This window comes from Cavia porcellus, unplaced genomic scaffold (genome assembly GCF_034190915.1).
Source record: "Cavia porcellus strain 051 isolate PalLab524CR breed Dunkin Hartley unplaced genomic scaffold, mCavPor4.1 scaffold_9, whole genome shotgun sequence".
NCBI lineage: Eukaryota > Metazoa > Chordata > Mammalia > Rodentia > Caviidae > Cavia > Cavia porcellus.
Genome location: NW_026947492.1, coordinates 890,268 through 911,876, shown reverse-complemented (window position 1 = coordinate 911,876; position 21,609 = coordinate 890,268). Strand labels below are relative to the sequence as shown.

The following is a 21,609-nucleotide window of genomic DNA, read 5'->3' as shown; positions in this document are numbered from 1 at the left end:
GCCGCGTCCGCCTACATTTCCCATGATCTTCATGTCTGCCTACATTACCCATAATCCTCTTCTGCTTACGTACTTTGGCTTCCGCTAGTTGCCTACGCATGGTTTCCTGCTAATCTGATAAGTCCATGTCATATGAGGAGATCTAAACTGACCTACCCTATAAAACCACATTCTCTTGGACTTTATATAAGCCATGTACACTTCCTGAATAAACGAGACTTGCTTGGAACTTTTTTCATCTTGTCTCCATCTCTCTTTCCTCTTGCCCTGGCCCCATCCCTGTTCTCTCTCCAGGCAAGACCCACGGATTGATCTGCAGGCCGGATCAGTTTTCAATTTCCCATTAAATTATTTGGTGTTTTCTACTGACACTTATTATGTTATACTACACACATTAAAATACAGTAATCTTGATCTAATACTATAGACCATAGATTAAAATAACTGAACTTCTTTTTGCTGCCAAACAGCTGAGATTTTTTTCTTTACTCAACCAGTTTAAGTCATAATTATTAAGATGCAAATAATATCCCACTAAAATTGTATCTGCAATTAAAGCTCTATCTTAAAACATCACAGAACTCTATTAGATAACATACCATTCTGGCACACTCTGGAAAATCTTCATTGCAGCTTTACAATTTTTCATAGTGAGACTCACAAGAATTTTCTCTAACATGAGATGAGGAAAATTACTATAGAGAAAAATGAAAAAAAGAAAAAATTTTATTTAGAATAAGCATTTTAAAAATTCTCTAATACCTATGGTTAGATATAAAATTTAACCTCTGGAATTTGGACCCTAAATTAAACCTGCTTTCATTTTACTGAATCTTAATATCTCAGAGAAGAATTTAAAGATGATACACACATCATGTTAGTGTTTTTAATACTTCTTAGAAGAAAAATCATGTCTAATTTTTATAGGTCATTTGTGAAATTAACACAAAAGCACCAGGATTCAGAGGTCTACCCTCTAGTCATTCTGTTTCTATTACAATCTATAGAACAGGTAAGTGCGGGAATTGCTCTGTTCCTAATCCTAGGGCCTAAGTTAAGCACTATTTTGTCTTTCTTTGGTTTTCTAATCTTATTAAAAAATTTCACCTGGAAGATACCCAGTATAGTTAATGGATGAAAGATTCACCTGAGTGTGAGTCAGATGATCACAAAGAAACACAGATGCTCAAAGAATTATCTACATTGAGACAGTCTACTAACAGTAATAATTTATGGTTAAATACAAAAAGAAGTTCTGATGTTCTATTGTACCATGGAGGAGAATAAAGAGTAAGGTGCCCTACATGCCTGTTTAAAAAAGAATAATGTTTATGACAAAGAGATGATAACGGTTTAAGGAAACAAATATGCTTACCCTGGTTTGAACATTATACAAGATATATATGCATCAAAACACTACAGTGCCCCGTAAATAGGTCTAATTTATGTGTCACTTCAAGTTTCACAAATAACACATGTATTTATATGTACTTTATACATATTCCTCATATGCTCAAAATAAGACCTTTTTAAAAGATTAAAATCAAACCAAACAGAATACAGCCAAACAAAATAAAACAATGAAAACAATATAGGACTTTAAAACAAGGTGATAGGAAATCAACAATGGTTACCATAATACATCTTGCTATTTTCAAACTAGCTATCCAGATCATTAGACATAATAAAACAAACAAACAATAAAAACAATAGAGGAGTTCAAAACAAAATAGGAAATTAATAATGGCTACCATAATGCAACTTGTTACCTTAAAAACTTAACTGTCTAGACCATCAGACTTAGGCATGTAAAATTAACCAAACAATATGAGAACTAAGTTGAAATTTCAGGTGTGTGACCTCTTAATTTCTACTATGTCTTTGTCTTCTGAGCTTGTTCTCCGTGGGCTAGAGGTCTGAGACCATATTTCTTCCTTTGTCTTGACATTTTCCTGTGTTCCTCCAAATCAGCCCATTGCTGCATCCCAGGTATTTCCCAGGAATCCCAGGTATTGCATTAGCTGCAGCCCCTTGGTGAAGGTGACTGGGCTGGCACCTGGATTCCTCCAAATACGGCTCCTCAGTCCAGGGTCCCTGGAGTAGTGGAGGTGCAGGGGAGCAGTTCACTGATGTGCCCCATGGCTGCAGATCCTCAGGGTCTGGCTTCTTCTCCAGGTTCAACTTGGGCTCCATGCTATTTCTAATGAATTGACATTAACAAAGTTCTGACACAGCCAACAGACCCTAGAAAGACTTCTCTTTAGGCTCCTGTTTGAAATCAGCAGCTACAACAAACTGTTGACCTTGATTCATTGGCCACTGGACTATCTTTTTATGTCAAAAAATATCCAGCCATGAAGACAGAGTACTGGAAAACAAAACAATCTTCCAACTAACTCTGAAAAATCTTGCATTATCATTAAAAAATAAAACCATCTGATATCACACAAGTGGAGAATGCTTTATAAAACAAAGTAAGCTATGTTAATTAAATTACCTCTGAAGAATTGGGGGAAGCTCTTTATTGTCTTCTATGTCATCCTCTGACTGATGGAATAAAAGCCATCTCATTATTGATTCTTTTAAAGAAAAACTTCTATTTACTTCACATACATTTTGCTCTGTTTCTGTTTTTAATGTTTCTGGAATTACACAGATGGTCAGAGCCAAAGTCAAACAGCATACTGCAGGACTACAAAGAAACAAAACACAACTGTTAAAAGTGAGTTCTGAGCCTGGCAAGCGTGAGGTCATGCTACAGGCCATAAGTGAAGTCCCCAGTACCAACATATTAAAAAAAAAAAAGAGCAAACTCCCAGAGGGTCTGTTTTATTTAACACTGTGTCTGCAATGCTCAGGACAGTGACAGGAATAAGGCAAGTATATACAGTTAGTGAATAAAAGTTGCAAAAACCTCGTTTATTTGAGGACACTTTCATTTAGAAGTCTTACAGTAAGAGTAGACAGTACTAAAAACAATAAGGCTTACAAATACTGAAGAAATACTTGTAAATTAAGAGATAAAGAAAACTTAAGTTCTTTTCTTTTAAAAAACTCTTTAAAATTGACCTTTGTAATCTCTTCATATTTGAAACTGAATTCGTATTTATAAAGGTATTAAGTCTTCATAGTCAAACAACAAATGTACCTGAAGTAGAACTGAATTCAACAATTTTTAACTAAAATAATAAACTATGAAGCTAATCAGATTAGTGCATTACAGTGTGTCTGTGTTGAATGTGATACAATGAATATTTAACTTACCTTGAAGGTCTGCAGGTTGACCCGGTAAACAACTTCCAGAATTCTCTATCAATCTCAAGTAAGCTACCTTGAATAATGGCTCCAAACAAAGCAAAGTTTTCAGTTTGTATTTGTATGGAATTTATACCACGAAATGTAACAAACCAAATTTTAATCCAGAGTTTCAACAAATCTGACTTTTGAGAGCTTTCTATGTCTGTTTTCTTGCCTTGACATAGTGCAATTTCTGTAAGGCACTGCAACACATACGGTGTGCGTTCGCCTCTTCGCTGCTGAGACAGAAGCTGGTATAGTATCATCAGCAATGGACAAAGCTCATCATTAGGTAAACTTGCAGGATACTTTGATATTAACTGGGTTATAATCTGCAGCCTAAAAGAAAGAGAATGATTAATTTGAAAAATTTTCAATTTCTTAAAGCTAAAGAAAATATATAAACATGATACCCTACAACATTTTAATTAGAGAACCATCATTTTTATATAGGTCTCAAAATAAAACGGTTAAGCCAGGTGTTGGTGGCACATTCTTGTCATCCCAGCACTCGGGAAGCTGAAGCAGGAGGATTGCTGAGTCTGAAGCCAGCCTGGGCTACACAGCAAGACCCTGTCTCAATAAATAAATAAAGAAATAAAAATTAGAAAAAGAAAATGTTTGGTATTTATTAGGTCCTACTTCTTAAAACAACAAGAAGATTGATAACTTTCTGGCTGAGTATGTAATTTAATTTCCCTTAAACAAATAACCGAATTAGAAACATTCTGATTTACTTTGCTTATTTCTGTTTGGGTACTTTTTATTCTTTTTTCAGTACTACGGACTAAATCCAAGCAATTGCACATGCTGCATAAGTGTTCTACCCTTAAGTAGCCCTTGAATTACAATTTTTTAAAGACAAGGTCTCATTAAATTTGCCCAGGCTAGCTTCAAACTTGCAATATTCTTGTCTTTGCCTCTCAAGCAGCTAGATGTCATGATTAGATCTAAAAGGTTCCCCAAGTATGTCATGCTTTTAAGTGACTGGATCTTCTAAGTGACTGGATCTTCAGTACACTAGACTTATCAGTAGATTAACGTACCGATGAGCTCGTACCCAAGTGTGCTTCTAGGATATAGGGCCTGTTTGAAAATGGGTCATAAGGCTGTGATCTAGAAGGGCATGTTCTTGTTCCCAGCTCTACCCCTCCTTTCTTACTGCTTCAAGGCCATTAGGAGTTGAGCAGCTTTCCTGTGCTATATTCTTCTGATGCGTTTTCTATCTTGGAGCCAGCCAACCACAGACTGAATCAACAAAAACCTTGAGCCAAAATAAACCTCTCCTCCTTCAAGTTTTGAATATTGGGTATTTTGTCCCAGCAACATGAAAGTGACATACTCTGAGAGTGTAAGTGTGCACCACCATATCCAATCTAATCTGCTGAAAGACAAAAATAGAAAAACTCTTGAAGACAGGTGTCTTAGTTACTTTTTACTCAACGCTGAGACAAAATACCTGAAGCTCAAGTTGGGAAAGGAAAGGTTTATTTCTTACAGTTTTTGGAGGTTTCAGTCCACACTCAGTTGGCTCCAAGGCAGGCGGGCATGGCTGGGCTGCAGTTCATGGCAGCTGCAAATAGCAAGCAGGAACCGGCAAAGAGAAAGACACACCTCCTTCCTGCCATTACATCATATTCTGGCTCCACCCCTATGTGGGTGTAGCACTGACACCATCAATCCAAGCACTAGACAATGAACCAATCACAAATGCACAATACAAACTCATGAGGCCTGGGGACCACAGACATAAACCATGACACCAGGTGTAGGCAAGTACTTTATGAACACAATGCCAATTACATAAGAAATAGCATCAAGAATTAACAAATGGGATATCAAATTTTCAAAGCTTCTTCACAGCAAAAAAATAAACACTATGAAGAGACAATGGTCAGAAGGGGAAAAGTTTTGCTGATTATTCCTGAGAGGACTGGTATCGAAAACATAGAATTAAAAAAATTAGACTCCTAACAAACTAAGGACCCAATCAAAAAATGGAAAAGTGAAATGAACACATACTTTACAGAAGTACAGTACAAATGGCCAATCCATACATGAAAAAAATGTTCAATATTTCTGGTCATTAGGTGAAAATTAAAACACCACTTAGCCACCACCTTTAACCTGAAAGAATGGTCATTATCAAGAAATCAAATCCTAGCCAAGTGTGGTGCACACGCCTGTAATCCCACCACTCAGGAGGCCAAGGCACGAGGACTGATGCAAGTTTGAGGCCAGCCTGGACTACACAGTGAGTTCAAGGATAGCCTGAATTAAATAGAGCCTGCCAAAGAATAAGAGAGAAAGCAACCAAATACTGTAGTAACAAATGCTGGAGAGGCTGTGGGGGAAAAAGGAACTTTTTTACATCATTGGTGGGAATGTCAACTCTATAACCATTATGGAAATCAGTATGGTGATTCCTCAAAGAGCTAAAAATAGAAGTTCCATTCAAATCAGCTATTCCCCTCCTAAATATCTTCCTCGAAGAGTTAAAGGTATCATTTCACAGTGGTATATGTACATTTATGACAGCACAATTCATAACAGCTAAATCTCAGAAATGTGTGTGTCCATCACAGATGAATGGGTAAAGCAGAAGTGGCATTTATACACTCTATCATAAAGAAGGGTAAATTTCAACCAGTTGTAAAAAAATAATGCACCTGCCAGGGATTTAGCTCAGCAGCATAAGCACCTGCCTTGCAAGTGCATAGTCGTGAGTTCAATCCCCAGTACCAATAAAAAAAAAGGAAAAGAAAAATAAAGCACCTGTACACCATAACGTTAAGTGACATACAAGGTTAAATATCATATACATTCTCTTAGGTGAGAAATCCAAAACATAAAGAACCAGATAAAAGACAGATAATAAGTAGACAAATAGATCTTTCGCAAATGGGAAGGGGACCAACAGATGTAGAGAGAGGGAGGAGGAAGAGGGAAAGGTAATGGAAAAAAAAGAAGTAAGATGTATTATGTACATGGACTAGTTCCTCAAAAGGAATGTAATCATGTACTTCAGACACGAATAAAAACTAAACTGAAAAAATTCTGGTTTTCACTGACATTAATTCAGTCAAATGACTAAATAGTTGTGAAATCTCTAGCACATGTGTTACTCAAAGACATTAACCTTATTATTCATTTCCACAACCCTAATACATGGTACACAACAGATGTTCAATAAATAACTCTTAACTGAATAGATAAAATTAAAATTCTAAAATGGGTATGCTCAACTATGTTAAATAAACAAGTTTAAGCAAACTGTATCAAAATAATATACATTTCCTTTACAACTCACAATCACATTTCCTTTTGCTAGTAATTAGTTTGGAAGTAGATAAATGACTTGGCACCCAGGAGATAAATTATATGGTTAATGAGATGAAATTACTCTGCTGAAGGTTTTCTGAGGAAAAAAAGAAGATGAGGTTAACATGACAAATAACATTTTACCAAAGCATAAGATCGAAATCATTCTGTGGCTTCTGAAGATGATCTTTTATTACTTCCCAGCCTACTTCAATTTTCCTTCTTTTGCAAGCTACGCTATAATCATTAGATTCTCTTTGTGCAGTAGTACAAGACTGAGAAATCTCCAATGATCTGGTATCTTCATCAAAAATCTGTGAAACAAACAAATCTGTGCTAGTAACTGCTACTCTTTCCTGATGGTTCATTAAGAAAACTCAAATGAAAATGGAGCAAACTCATTAAGCAAGAGCAGTATGTTTAAAAATATTAAAATAAGGTAACATCATAGGAAACAAATATTTTGAATGACAATGACATTCTCAGAAAGCAAATATTATCAAATAATGTTTTATTTCCTAGGGTTATTAAATGAAAGCACCAAAAAAATCTGAAAGTAAAGCACTAATCAACATTGACAGGGATTAAAATTTAAATTTACTATTGATAACATATTTGACAAAAAGAAATTACCACAATGATGTTACCCAAATTCCTGGGGAAAAAGTTTTACTTAAGAAACATTAGGCTATCACCTGATGAATGGGTAAGAAAAAAGTAGTATATCCATAAAATTAAATAGCATTCAGTCACAAAAGGAATTATAAACTGATTCATGGTACAACATTATACCAAATAAAGGAAACCAGATGCAAAAGAGCGTATTTCATATGATAGCATGTCAATGAAATTCAAAACAGGTAAATCCATAGAGACTATAAATAGATTAGTGATTGGATGTCAGAGGCTGTGTGAAATATGGAAAACAGAGACTGAATGCTAATAGGGATGAGGTTTCTTTTGGGGAGGATAAAAACTTTGCTGAAATTAGAGAGTGGCGATGGTTTTACAACATAGTAAAAACACTAAAAATAAGTTAGTTGCACACTTTAAAAGTGTGTGAATTTTATTCTAAGTGAATTATAATTCAGTTTAAAAAACCCATTAGAAGCTGGGTATGGTGGCGCACACCTGTAATCCCAGCCCTCGGGAGGTTGAGGCAGAAGGAGTGTTGTAAGTTTGTGACCAGCCTGAGCTACAAAGTGAGCTCAAGGCCAGCGAAAACTGCATGGCAAGACCCTGCCTCAAAAAGACAAAATAAAGCAAAACATCATAAGTTTGAATCATCTTATTTCCTATGAACAATCTTTTAAGAAAGAAAAAATTCATTACTAGCTTTCATTAGTCACTATGTACAGAAGTTTTTGTACCTTTTTAAAAGTTTTAAAAAAGCTTTTTAAAGTTTTAAAAGAACAATTCCAAAGAAGTAGATTTTGAAAGGAACAATATATCTAGAGAGTAATTTTTAAGTTTTTAATAACCTAGATTTTTAAAGCCCAGCAAAGGAAAATTAGATGTGATATCAACTATACCTGGTGACAAATATCTGCCATCAATTCAATCAAATTTTCTTTGAAAGCAGTGTTACGAAATCCTGCAGAGTATTTTCCTCTACTTCCTATATGACATATCTCATTCACTAGCAGATCATACAGATTATATAAGATACTTTGCCATTTTTTGGATTTATAAGCACCTATAATCAAAGAAAACTTGAAATGTAATTTATACACGTATTCCATTTGTATTGCCAGTCCATACAGTTATTTGGCCTGAAGGTACATCAACATTAGACATTTTGTTCTAACCTCGTATTCAATACTGTAATGTTTGATACTTCATGTTAACTTGCAAGGATTAGAAGCTTAACTAAGTAACTCAGCAGCTCTACATCCCTGGCTAGGCCTTTATCATTTGAGATGTTGTACTGGTTGATTCATTGTGCCAATTTGAGAAATTCAGAAGTTTAACTAAGGGACTCAGCAGGGGGGCAGGGTCCTCACTTTGTAAACATCCTGAGCCAGTGCCAGAGAGACAGAGAGAGCAGAGAGAGCCAGCCAGACAGACAGAGACAGGGAGAAGGTATGAGTCCTACAGCCGCCCCGGCGCAGGTAGCCTGCTTACATACAGGGAGGAAAGAGGTTTGTTACCTCTCCCCTTTTTGGCTCTTGTTGCCTTTTGCTGTCTTCCTCTGCTGTAAACTTTGCCCTTCTACTATGCCACCCTGCTTTGCAGCCAGTTGATTATAGACAGAAATTTCCACGAAATTGTGACTTAAATAAACCCTTCCTTCCTTAATTTTGAGTGTTGCATACTTTGTCCTAGCAATGAGAGAAAAGTAACTAAGACAAGTACTAGTATTTCTTCTGACATTTTTCCTCACTGACATATCTAATTCATAACAATGCTCATTTTGTATTCAGTTAACCTTGTTTTGTGTTATAAGCTCAGAAACGCAAAACGTTCTGTACATATTACTTAATGTGCCTTTATAACTTGTTCTCTTTCTGCAAAGCTTGTGTAATTGCTAGTTAAGTTGCAATTTTGTGGCATACCCACCATGTAACCCCCTCCCTGACTCCATGATTCCTCTAAACCAAACCAAATTACCTTTTTTGGAGATAAACTGACCCTAACACCCTGACCCCTACCCTTGCAGTTCACGCTTTAAAACGCCCTGCAGCCCCTTGCCCACACACACTTCCCTGGCTGCTTTCTGGGACCCTGTCACCACTGAGCTCAGCTAATAAAGCGCTTCCTTTTAATTTTTTGGGGTCTGTCGTTTTTTTGACCATCACAATTTGCCATAAATATCTTCCATATTCTAATCTGAAATTCACCTTTTTTTAACTTACTCTCTCCCTGAAAGGGAGTTAACGTTTCTTTTTATTACAAAAAACTAACTGCTCCATATGTCTTTATTATTATTGGACTAAGAGAAAAATACATATTCCTTCAACTGGTACATATATACCATGTTATCTCACCATTCCAGACAGTTTTACCTAAAAACAATCTAGTCAACTACACCCATCTTAAAATGCTAACTTCACAGTCCATAGAGTCTGGGTAACAGAATATTCCCAATGACTGAAAATTATAGGGGAAAGATTAATTCCAATAAATAGGGTACCATAAAAATATGTTAATAAACATTGAAACTATGTTTGCTTTTCAGGTAGTCTCATCATCCTGCCAATTTTCAACTGACTATCAAACCCTAACGATACGCCATCTTCTAAAACGCATGATCTATACTCCAGGTAAGAGGTAAGTGAAACATGACACACTACAAAAAGACATTATTGGCCCAGCAACCCCGAGGACCCAGAGGAACAATGTAAAAAGATGGAAACCTTGAATGGACAATATAAGAAACAAGCAGAATGCATGAAACAGATTCAAAAAGACATGCAGGAAATCAAAAATTCCATTGAAAGTTGGCAAAACTTCCTCAATGAAAGTGAAGATAGAATTTCAGACCTGGAAGATAAGCTGGCAGCTAGTAAACAGGAAAGAAAAGATCTTTTAAAAACAACAAGGAATCAGAAAATAAGATGATGTAAAGAAAAATGACACAGAATTGATGGGTGTAAATGAAAAACAAAGTGACAACACAAATGATACCAAAAGACTATTACGTAAGTAATAGCTGAGAATTTCCCAAACATGAGAATGGAAACTGACATACAGGTCAGTGAAGCATATAGAACTCCAAATAGCCATAACCACAATAAAACTACACCCAGATATATGATACTCAACATAAGAACAAAATTCAACATAAGAACAAAAAAAAGCTTAGAGAGAAGAGACAGATCACCTATAAAGGAAAGTCTATCAGAATCACAGCACATCACATCAGGAAAACCGAAGGAACACAAACAACCTTATGCTACACCTCAAAAATCCAGAAAAAAGAGCAAGTCAAGCCAAAGCCAAAAGAAAGAAAGGAGCAAATTATAAAGATCAGAGTGGAAATCAATGCAATAGAGACTAAGAAAACAATACAAAGAATCAATAAATCAAAGAGTTGTTCTTTGAAAGAAAAAACAGACAGGCCTCTAGCAAACCTGCTTAAAAAAAGAAAAGAAAAAACTAAAATTTGTGCAATAAAGGGCAAAATTACTACACAGCCTGTAGAAACACAGAAGATCATCAATTCTTTTTTGGTTTTTTTGCTCCTTTTTTTTCTTTTTAACTTTTTATCGGTACTAGGAATCGAACTCACGACCGCCTGCTTGCAAGGCAGGTGCTTATGCCGCTGAGCTAAATCCCCAGCCCCAGATCATCAATTCTTACTTCAAAAACCTCTACTCTCATAGGTTCAATAACACAGAAGAAATGGAAAGATTCCTAGAAACATATGAAACATATGCCAAAGTGGGATCAAGAAGATGTAAAACTGCTGAATAACCCAATTTAAGTTCATGAAGTTGAAAATTTAATTAAAATCATACCAACAAAGGAGAGCCTAGGTCCAGATGAGTTCACTGCAGAATTCTATAAGAAATTCAAGGAAGACTTAATGCCAATGCTCCTCAAACTCCTCAATAAAATTGAAAGGAAAGCCATTCTCCCTAACTCATTCCTGGAAGCAAGTATTACTCTAATACCAAAACCAGAGAAAGACCCAACCAAAAGGGAGAACTATAGGCCAATCCCCCTAATGAACACAGATGCAAAAATCCTCAATAAAATATTAGTAAAGAGAATGCACCAAATCGTCAAGAAGATTATACACCATGACCAGGTGGGATTCATCCCAGGAACGCAGGGATGGTTCAACATACGCAAATCAATCAGTGTAATCCACCATATCAATAGAGCCAAAAATAAGAATCACATGATCATTTCTATAGATGCAGAAAAAGCTTTTGAAAAGGTCCAACACTCATTCATGATAAGAAACCTACAGAAAATCAGAATAGATGATCTTTACCTCAATATAACAAAAGCTACCTCTGACAAACCAACAGCCAGCATCATACTGAATGGTCAAAAACTGAAAGCTTTTACTCTAAATCAGGAACAAGACAAGGATGTCCATTATCACCCCTCCTATTCAATATAGTACTGGAAATACTAGCCAGAGCAATGAGACAAGAAAGAGAAATAAAAAGAGTAAGGATAGGAAAAGAAGAAATTAAATTATCATTATTTGCAGACGACATGATACTCTACATAGAAGACCCCCAAAACTCCACTGCAAGACTCCTAGGTATAATAAATAAGTTCAGTAATGTAGCTGGATACAAAGTCAACAATCAAAAATCAGCAAACTTACTGAGAGAGAAATCTAAGAGAAACCACACACTTCAGAATAGCATCTAAAAATATGAAATACTTTGGAATCAATCTAACAAAAGAAGCAAAATATCTGTTAAGCAAAAATTTTATTTATTTATTTTTTTGTCTTTTTCCTTTTTATCGGTACCGGGGATAGAACTCACGACTGCCTGCTTTCAAGGCAGGCGCTTATGCCGCTGAGCTAAATCCCCAGCCCCTGTTCAGCAAAAATTTTAATACCCTGAAAAAAAAAGAAACTGAAGATCTCAGAAAATGGAAAGACACTCCTTGTCCTTGTGAAAATGGCCATTCTCCCAAAATTGTTATACAGATTTAATGCAATTCCAATTAAAATACCATTAGCATACCTATCAAATGTACAGAAATCATTCCTAAAATTCATCTGGAACCAGAAGAGACCTAGAATAGCAAAGGCAAGTCTAAGCAGCAAAGGCAAGGCAGGGGGCATCACAATCCCTGACTTGAAGTTATACTAAAAAGCAACTGTAATAAAACCAGCATGGTACTGGAATAAAAACAGACCTGAAGCTCAATGGAATAGATTAGAAGATACAACTACAACTACAAACATACTCAGCCACCTTATCTTTGATAAAGGGGCCAAACACGTCCACTGGAAGAATGACAGTCTCTTTAATAAGTGGTGCTGGAAAAACTGGCTCTCCATATGCTAAAAACTAAAACTAGACCCATGCCTCTCACCATCCACTAAACTAAAGTCAAAATGGATCAAAGATCTAAATATTAAAACAGAAACACTAAATCTGCTGGAAGACAAAGTAGGTAAAAATCTTGAAGACATAGGGGTAGGTAAAGAATTCACGAAAACACAAACTGCATGGAAAATAACTTCCTATCAATAACTGGGATCTCGTCTTATTAAAAGACGAGACATGTCAAAAGAATTCTCCAACGGAGTAAAAAGGAAACCCATGAATTCTGAAAAAACCTTAGTCAACTGTACCTTAAAGTACTTCTGTCTAGAACATACAATGAATTTTAAAAAATCAGACCCCCAAAATTCAAAGACCTAATCCAAAAATAAGCACCTGAGATGAATACACAGTTCTCTGAAGAAATACAAATGGCAAATAAATACATGAAAAAAAGTTCAGCATCACTGGTGATTAGAGGAATGCAAATTAAAACTGTACTAAGATTCCATCTCACTCCAGAAAGAATGGCCAGGACCAAGAAAACCAACAACAACAAGTACTGGAGAGGCTGTGGGAGAAAAAGAACTCTTCTGCACTGTTGGTGGGGGTGTAGACGGTGCAACCACTGTGAAGGTCAACTTGGAGGTTCCTCAAAAAGCTGGGACTGGAAGTCCCATTTGATCCAACTATTCCACTTCTGGGGGTAATCCCAGAAGAACTGAAAACATCGTATCACAGTGATACTTGTGCACCGATGTTTAAGAGGAGCACAATTCATAACAGCCAGATCTTGGAAAAAACCTAAATGCCAATCAACTGAGAAATGGATAAAAAAGGTGTACATTTATACAATGGAGTACTACGCAGCTATAAAGAATGATTACATTGAGACTTTTATAGGTAAATGGATGCAACTTGAGACCATACTCATAAGTGAAAAACATCAAACTTGTGCAAATATCGTACTGTCTCTCTGTGTAAGAACTGGTTAAGAATACATAAGATACCAAATCCTCAATAAATATTGTGAAAGGGTCAGAATCTGCTCAAAGGGAGAAAAAATAATATCTCGGGGAAAAAGAGAAAAAAAAGGGAGGAAAAGAAAAAATATCATAATTTGTATAAATGCACTTAAGATAGCTAAGATGATTGTGCTACAATATTAGTTCTTGGAACAAAACAGTTAACATTCATAGGACTGGATCAATTTTGCTTGTTTTGTCTGGTGATATGAAGAACTCTTTTGAAGATCACTAGGTAAGACAACAACCTTAGTTATGTTCCCACCACCTTGTTTTGAAGGCCTGTATCATCATTGTTTTGGACTCTTTGCTATTGTTATTCGTCTTTTTTGTTTCTTGTTTTTCTGTAATTTGTTTTGTTTTGTTTTTCCCTCTAATGCAGAAAGGACACATGTACAATCTTATATATGCCTAGAACTTCTAAACAGTTTATAAGAATCAGTTGTATTGGGCCAGGGATTTAGCTCAGTGGCATAAACACTTGCCTGACAAGTGCTAGGTCGTGAGTTTGATCCCTGGTGCAAAAAAAAAAAAAAAAGAATTGATTGTATTATGCATAATCATATAAACAGCTACTTTGAAGAAAAAGAGACATTATACTATCCATTGCTGATTTCCTATTGTCATGCTGTGAAATCCAATAATGCTTTTATTCTTTGTTTAGAGTGGTTTTGTCTGTTTTGTATTGTTTAATTTCAATAGCTGTCCATGAAGGTATGACAGCTATTTTGAAGAGAAAAAGAGACATTACGATAGCCATCGTTGATTTTCCTATTGCCTGGTTTTGAAGACCTGTAATGCTTTCACTATTTTGTTTTGATCAGTTTTATACTATTTTGTTTGTATGAATTCATTGTGTGTGAAGATATAAGCAACTATTTAGAAGAAAAGAAGAGACATTATGGTTGCCAGTATTGATCTCCTGCTGTCCTGCTTTGAATTCCTGTCACTTACATTGTTTTCTTCTGATCTGCTTTGTTCTGTTTTATCCTGTTTAAATAAAATTTACAAAAAGAAAAGACAGTATTTTTTCTGACTTATAGTACTTTTACACAGGCTACACAGATATCTAATATGTGTCCTGGAAGAGCCCATGAAATACATTATGTAGCTACTTTTAATTAAAAATGGGTATAACAGTGTTCCTCTACTGCAGCACTTGTTACTCAATGTGGAACAGTATCTTAGTAAGATTATTACACTAGCCACGGTGATTTGGCCCAAAGCTAGTAGTAGACCAAAGCATTAAGGAAAAACTTTAGCTTCGGTTTTACCCAGTGAAGCTCTGACCTACGGAAGAAAATTCTATCAGCAATACACTACAGATTTAAAAAAAAAAAAGGAATCAGGGAGGACAACTGATTTAGTTGACTCGCTCAGCAAAAGGCCCAGGGTAACCTAACTGTGGAGGGCAAGGAGCGGTCGTTTCCTTTGTACCTCACATTATTATGAAAATGGAATGTGCACAACTGAATAATCTGACTGGCTGCTTTCGGTCATCTATTTTATTACCTAATATAAGCAATATGCAGATAAATAAGACCTTATTTCCTCTAAATTATTTTACCTTAGTCTGTCATCTCTTACTAAAGTAATTATTAATGTACAATCAGCTACTCGCGGTCACAGGCAATGTCTCATGTTTTTATTTCTCATAATACCTAACACTGTATTGAACAAATGGAAAGCCATGATATAATTTGCTACTACTCATTTAAATTATATAAGTGCATGAATACTATTCTTATGATTGATGACATATCAAAGCAGAGCAATTTAGAGGAAAATCATATACTCCTACAAAATACTACTATCACACGTAAGCCTGTACACTTTAATGAAGAAAGAAATTCAAAACAATAATAACTTTTTCATACCTTTTTCATGGGTTTTGGCTCCCCTTGGATGACAGATACACATTTGCAGCTGAAATAATTCAATAACTGCTCCTTTTAAGGAATCATTAAATATATCTTGAGTCCAAATACACAATAAAGTAGGAAGAATTTCATCTCCTAATTCACACACTCGCATTCTAAAGTTGACAGCCAAAGTCTTGAGGAAGATAATAAGGGCTGCCAAGATATAATTTAGGCCTGCGGTTTTCTTTTCTTGCCTGCAACAAAAAACCAATTCAACTTGGAGAACCAGAGATACATGCCACATGGCGGAAAAAAAAAGAGTATGTTTCAAAATAATAGCCTTACATTCAAAGCCATTCAGAAAAAAAAAATCACAATAGCTTTATGCAACAATAAAAATTAAGTTCTTATTTCGGTGTCCTCCCTGCTTTTGGAACACTGCCTATAATACAGAAAATTGATTTGTAATACCTATCATTTATAAAATGTTTCACATTTTAAACTGGATAATACCACATAAATGATAGCAATTCTTTCAAAATATATTCTTATTTTATTCTCAAAATATATACTAACTATCTTTATTCTGAAAACAGAGGCAATGAAATTAGAGAATCTTTAACTTTCCTATTAATTAGAGTATTAGGACACTCTGAACTTCAGAATATAAAATTTAGTGTTCTGCATACTGGTTTGAATTCAAGGTATGTAGGACCTGAACTCTTCGGAAATTTACTGGTTCTGCTATGATGATCTTTATAAAAGGTAGTGTTTTGCATTCCCGTTTTTCTCCAAATCTTTGCTTTTTGTTTGCATTGCTATGGATCAAATAGAGGGCCACACATGTGCTAGACAAGTGCTCTGTTACTGCTTCTACAAGTAAGATGGTCTCACACTATGGTTTTGCCATTCATCTTCCTGATGACAGAGGCTTTTACACTTTTTCATAAATTTGCTGGCCATTTGAAATTTTTCTTTTCTTGCCCAAATTTTGTACCGTACTATTTATGGGTTCTTTTGTAACTGAGTTTTTAAAGTTCTTTTTATATCCTAGCTATTGGTATACTGCCACATGAAGAGTTTGCAAAAATTTTCCTCATTTGGTAGGTTGTCTCTTCACTCTGTTGACTGACTGCTTTGCAGTGAGCCACGGTTTATATAATCCACTTTATGTTTTTGCTTTTGTTGCCTGTGCTTCTTGAACTCTTATCCAAAAATCCAAAAATTATCTAAAGAATCATTGCTTACAGTGGTTTAAGTGTTTTCCTATGTTATGTTCTCTTGGCTCATAGTTTCATGTCTAACATGTAGGTCATTATTTTGAGCTTATTTTTGTACAGAATGAGACAAAAGTCATATTTTATATATGTACTGAAAAATCATACGGTTCCCCAGGAATATATACAATTATCACATTAATCAAAAAATTGTTTAAATGTTGAAGCGTGTTATTCAATAATTATATACTGTATACTTATACAGCATAATCACACTTCCCCCTTAATCTGTAGAAATAAAATAATCATTTTTAAACGTGTAGCATTTTTAGTTACTAAATCTAAAACAGTCTTAGCAAGAAGAGCAAATGGACTTTCAATATAGAACAAAACAAGATTATATTACCTTGCATAATGAATAGCCTCAGAAAAAAAATCAAAAGATTTGGAATTTAATCCATCAGTTTGTGAACAGCATCCTTTGGTCACAACATGAATTATTCTAGCCACTAAAATTCTGTTAATGTCTTGTGAAGGTCTGAGATACAGCCTGAAGTACACAGAGAACAATTCTAGAAAAACAGAAACAATAAAAATAAAACTTTCTTGGTTATTTTTAACTGCTCTAGTTTATTTTTATTTAATGGCATAAAAGGACTTTATCAACATTTAATTTTGTATAAAATCTCTTTAAAATATCACCAACTACAGACAGTATTTGAGATAATAAAGCATGAGAGCATCAATTTGAAAGCCTGACCTCCAATAATCAACTTAAGCCTAGGTTCTTTTATCTAGGCCTAACAAAGCATAAAACAAAATGTGTACTACAGCTTTTCATTTTATAGTAATGCTATTTGATTAATATTTGTAAGATGTGTCAAGAACCATGAAGGTTCTTGGATTTTACTCTGATTATAAACTAATAGGTAGCCTGACAGTTTCATCAAAGTTGCAAGAAGACATGACATTCCTCAGCAAAGAAAAAGAATTCATTCCTCTTGTAAATGACAGAAAGTAGAATACCTTCATTTTTTCATCAGTTTTCCAGTCCCAAAAGCAATATATGAAGGGATTTTTTTTTTATTTTAAAGCGGGTAAAATTAAACACAACAAAATAGAATGTAAGAAAGCAATTGGGGCTGGGGTTTTAGCTCAGCGGCATAAGCGCCTGCCTTGTAAGCAGGCAGTCGTGAGTTCGATCCTTGGTACCGATAAAAAAGGAAAAAAAAAAAAAGAAATTAAGAGACATAAATTTCAAAGCAAGACAACCTAGAGATCTTTTCACTATCTATCATATTTCTTCTGCATAGCTGTCCAAATCTTCACATACAGTGAGTTCATACAAAATCATACAGTACAAAAATGATCTGAACAGGATGATGAAGGCATTTGGGGTCTTCAAGACCAGACTAGTAGGGAAGTCAACAATGGCTGCCATAGTGTGTCTCATGGTCTTCAAAATAGCTGTCCATACCTTCACATATGTTGAAATTAAACAAACAAAACAGACTAAAATCACTCTGAACAAAGTATAATAGTATTGCTAGCTTTATGAAGGCATATCTGAAATAAGTGAGAACAGTAGGTAAAATGCCTAGTCTTTTTAAATAAACGAATGGGCTCAAGCAAATCTCTCTGTCTGGAGGAACTTTCATCTTTATCTTTGAAGTCTACCCACCGCACACATAGATCACTGAAAATCAGTCTAGAAAAAAGCAGTATCTTTGCTGGTAAGAAATACACATAAAATGATTTCCAATACAATGCTAAGTTACTAACACAGAACTTTCTTCCTTTTAAGAGATCAGCAGATTCCTCACCAAAGTAGGTAAGAATAACACCCATGTGTATCTTTTCGGCTGTACACGTCACTTGAGTCTGCCCAAGAGATGGATTAAATCAGACACTAAACAGAAGTTTAAGGGTAACTCATAATACCTCAAACATCACACAGTAAGGAAATCAGTTTTTAAAGTTATTACCATCATACTATAGCAAGCTAATTTATAGAACTCTATTCCAATGTTTCCCAGGATGTATTTACTGCATGAAACACCTAGATAATGATAAAAATTTGTGAATTTATATGTATAAATTTAGAGTGAAGAAAACAGGAGAGATTATCATTTTCTCTTTTTTACTGGGGAAGGGGAGAAGTCAAATAAGAAAAATCAACAGTGCTACTAGTCGTTTGATATTAAAAAAGACTTCAGTGCTTTATGTCAGTTGGGGGGAACAATAGAAATTCTCACAGAATTCCCGAAACTCCCAAAACATAGCATGTGATAAAAAAACTGACATAAAATATACAACAAAAGTTTCAGAAGAGCAGAATCCAGCTTCTTCAAAAAGGACGCAGTATGTGGGCATGGTGGCATAGGCCTGTAATCCCAGCATTCAGGAGGCTGAGGCAGGAGGATCACTGTGAGTTACAGACCAGCCTGGGCTCCCTGGTGAGTTCAAGGCCAGCCTGCATTACATAGAAATATCTAATCTCAAAACAAAACAAAAACCAAAATAACACTAACAACAAAAATCAAACAAAAAAGCTGTAATACAAGCCTTCAGTAACAAAACAAGTCCAAACAGCAGATAGAAAAATATAATATGAGCTGAGAAAATAAACTAGAATTCTAAATAACATCATCAGATGTAGATTCCTTGGGACTTACTATATAGGCAATCCTGTCATCTGCAAAAAGAAACAATTCTGCTTCTTCCTTTCAAATCTGCATGCATTTTATTTCTGTTTCTTGTCTAATAGCCTTAGTTGTATCCTCACATGACAGAAAAAGAGCAAGCTATGGGGGCTGAGGCCAAGGCTCACTTTGAGTTTGAGGTCAGCCTAGGCTAAACAATGAGTTCAAAGACAGCCTGACCATTAAAGCCAGATTCTGTCTCAAAAAAAGCAAAAAACAAAAACACCAGACCTTTATTTGCCTCCTAGTTCTGCAAGTTTGAGGGAATAACATTAACACTAGCTCAGCTCTGGTAAAGGCAAGTCAGAGGGCTCACAATGGTGGAGAGATGGCACTGCCAGACAAGAAGCTAGGGAGCAGTTAAAGGTCAGGTCCAGCTTCAACAAAAAAAATGTGACCATCTCAAAGGCTACATCGAGAATCGTAGGAAAGCAACCTTAATCACTCCAGTGGCACGCCTCCAGTGATCTATCACTAGATTTTCTCTCTTAAGCTCCTCTACACGGCCAAACTGAGGATCAAACCTCCAATACATAACCGTTAGGGGACACAAACTATATTCAAATCATAGCAAACGACTATAGGGAAAAAGTTGCAGAGAGGAGACAGTTACATGATAATGTGAATGTGCTTAATACTAAAAAATTTATCATTTTTAGTATTAAGTAGTAAAATGATAAATTTTATGTTTTACTTTATTACAGTTAAAAAAAAATACTTCAGAGCTTACCCCTGGTAAAAAGTAAATAAAAGCCACCTATGGCAGAAAGGAAAAAGTAACACACATAGATGACAAGAAAAATGCCACACAATCTACAAAAACAGTCCAAGATATAACAGATGATTTTAACAAGACACTAGGATACAAAGCCAATATACAAAAATCAGTTATTTCTATATAATAGAATTCAATAATTGGTATTTTGTTTGTTTTCTGAGATAGGTTCTCACTATGTAGTGCAGGCTGGCTTTGAATTCATTATACAGACCAGCATGGCCTTGAACTCAAGGTGATCCTCCTACCTCAGCCTCCCAAGTGCTGAGATTATAGGTGTGCGTACCTTGCCCAGCTGGAAATTACAATTTTAAAACAGTGCAATTTATAAACTATTACAGTACAAATCTAACAAAAACACATAAAACCTACATGTTGACAATTGAACACCAATAAGAATCAAGAGGTACACAAAACTGAGATACACATATTCGTTTTCTGGAAAGCTCTACATGGTTATAAAACCCATTTATCCTAAACTTTTCAAAAGACTTAATCCAATCCCTACCAAAATTCGAACAGGGTATTTTATAGATATCAGTAAGCTGATTTCAACTTCTATATGGAAATGCTGGCTGACTCTTGGGCCATCTTAGCTCACTTTGAACATTCAACCTAGATAATGTGTTCATAACCACAGCTTCAATAACCAACCCAACCGAACATATTTTGAGCAACTACTTGAATTTTTGAATAAAATCCTCATTAGAGAAGCAAGTTTCAGGGATGAGAACTAGAAAAATGATTTGACAAAAACAGATTATAAGTAATAATGTTTTTAAAAAGTCAATTTCAGAGAACATACTAGATTCTACAATCCTACCAAAGAGATTGACAGAATGAGAACCTCTGTTTCTGCTTTTTTTGGTGATAGCTCATTAAGTGTGACTAGACCACTCTAGTGAAACATCTGGCTAATTACCCTAAATATCAGCGGATTATACTCCACAGGCTGCAATAAGGCATGCTGTGGCCCAGGTGGAGATAGAGCCAGCAACAGTCCCTAAGGACTCCTAAGACATTACTTCAACAGTTGAGCAGGGCTTCTGACACAAACAGCAGTGTAACGGAGAAGTAAGGACACTGATTAACTCAAGGTTTTTTTGCTTCACATATCTCATTATGAAATAATAAACTGGCAACGAAAAATATAAATGTGTTTTAATTTAGTTAGGAAACTTGAATCTAAATTTTTTTAATGAGAAAGACTGAGTTTCTCAATTTTCAGAGCTAGTACATTAGACTTTGACACCTAGCTTAAAATTACTTTAATAGCAAATCCCGCTTTTTCCATTAAACCCTTTCAGAATTGCTCCACCGCTGAAATCAGTACATATCAGTTTCAGTCTCTGATCATAATGTACTTCCTTCATAGTCTCTAAGTACCTGTCACTGGCAAACTGGCAAAAATACGAGATTCTTCTCTACGAGGCTGTAAGGCACAGAA

The 21,609-nt window shown here is 35.4% G+C and overlaps 1 protein-coding gene and 1 non-coding gene across 8 annotated transcripts in view; both read right to left on the bottom strand.

The window, feature by feature from the left end:
- Atm (ATM serine/threonine kinase) overlaps positions 1-21,609 on the bottom strand; it is a 115,720-nt gene that overhangs the window by 82,426 nt on the left and 11,685 nt on the right. For 5 of the 7 annotated variants that reach the window (XM_063255702.1, XM_063255698.1, XM_063255699.1 and 2 more), the window contains 7 exons: positions 17,092-17,257; positions 15,484-15,722; positions 8,151-8,314; positions 6,763-6,932; positions 3,265-3,636; positions 2,498-2,692; positions 600-695 (listed from right to left, as the gene is read on the bottom strand). In XM_063255702.1, coding sequence (XP_063111772.1) covers positions 600-695; positions 2,498-2,692; positions 3,265-3,636; positions 6,763-6,932; positions 8,151-8,314; positions 15,484-15,722; positions 17,092-17,257 — 1,402 coding nt within the window. The other 2 variants (XM_063255700.1, XM_063255701.1) reach the window with 2 other exon arrangements.
- On the bottom strand, positions 2,190-2,320 carry LOC111754472 (small nucleolar RNA SNORA2/SNORA34 family). The gene has a single exon (XR_002789149.1). It is a non-coding gene; the product is annotated as a small nucleolar RNA SNORA2/SNORA34 family (small nucleolar RNA).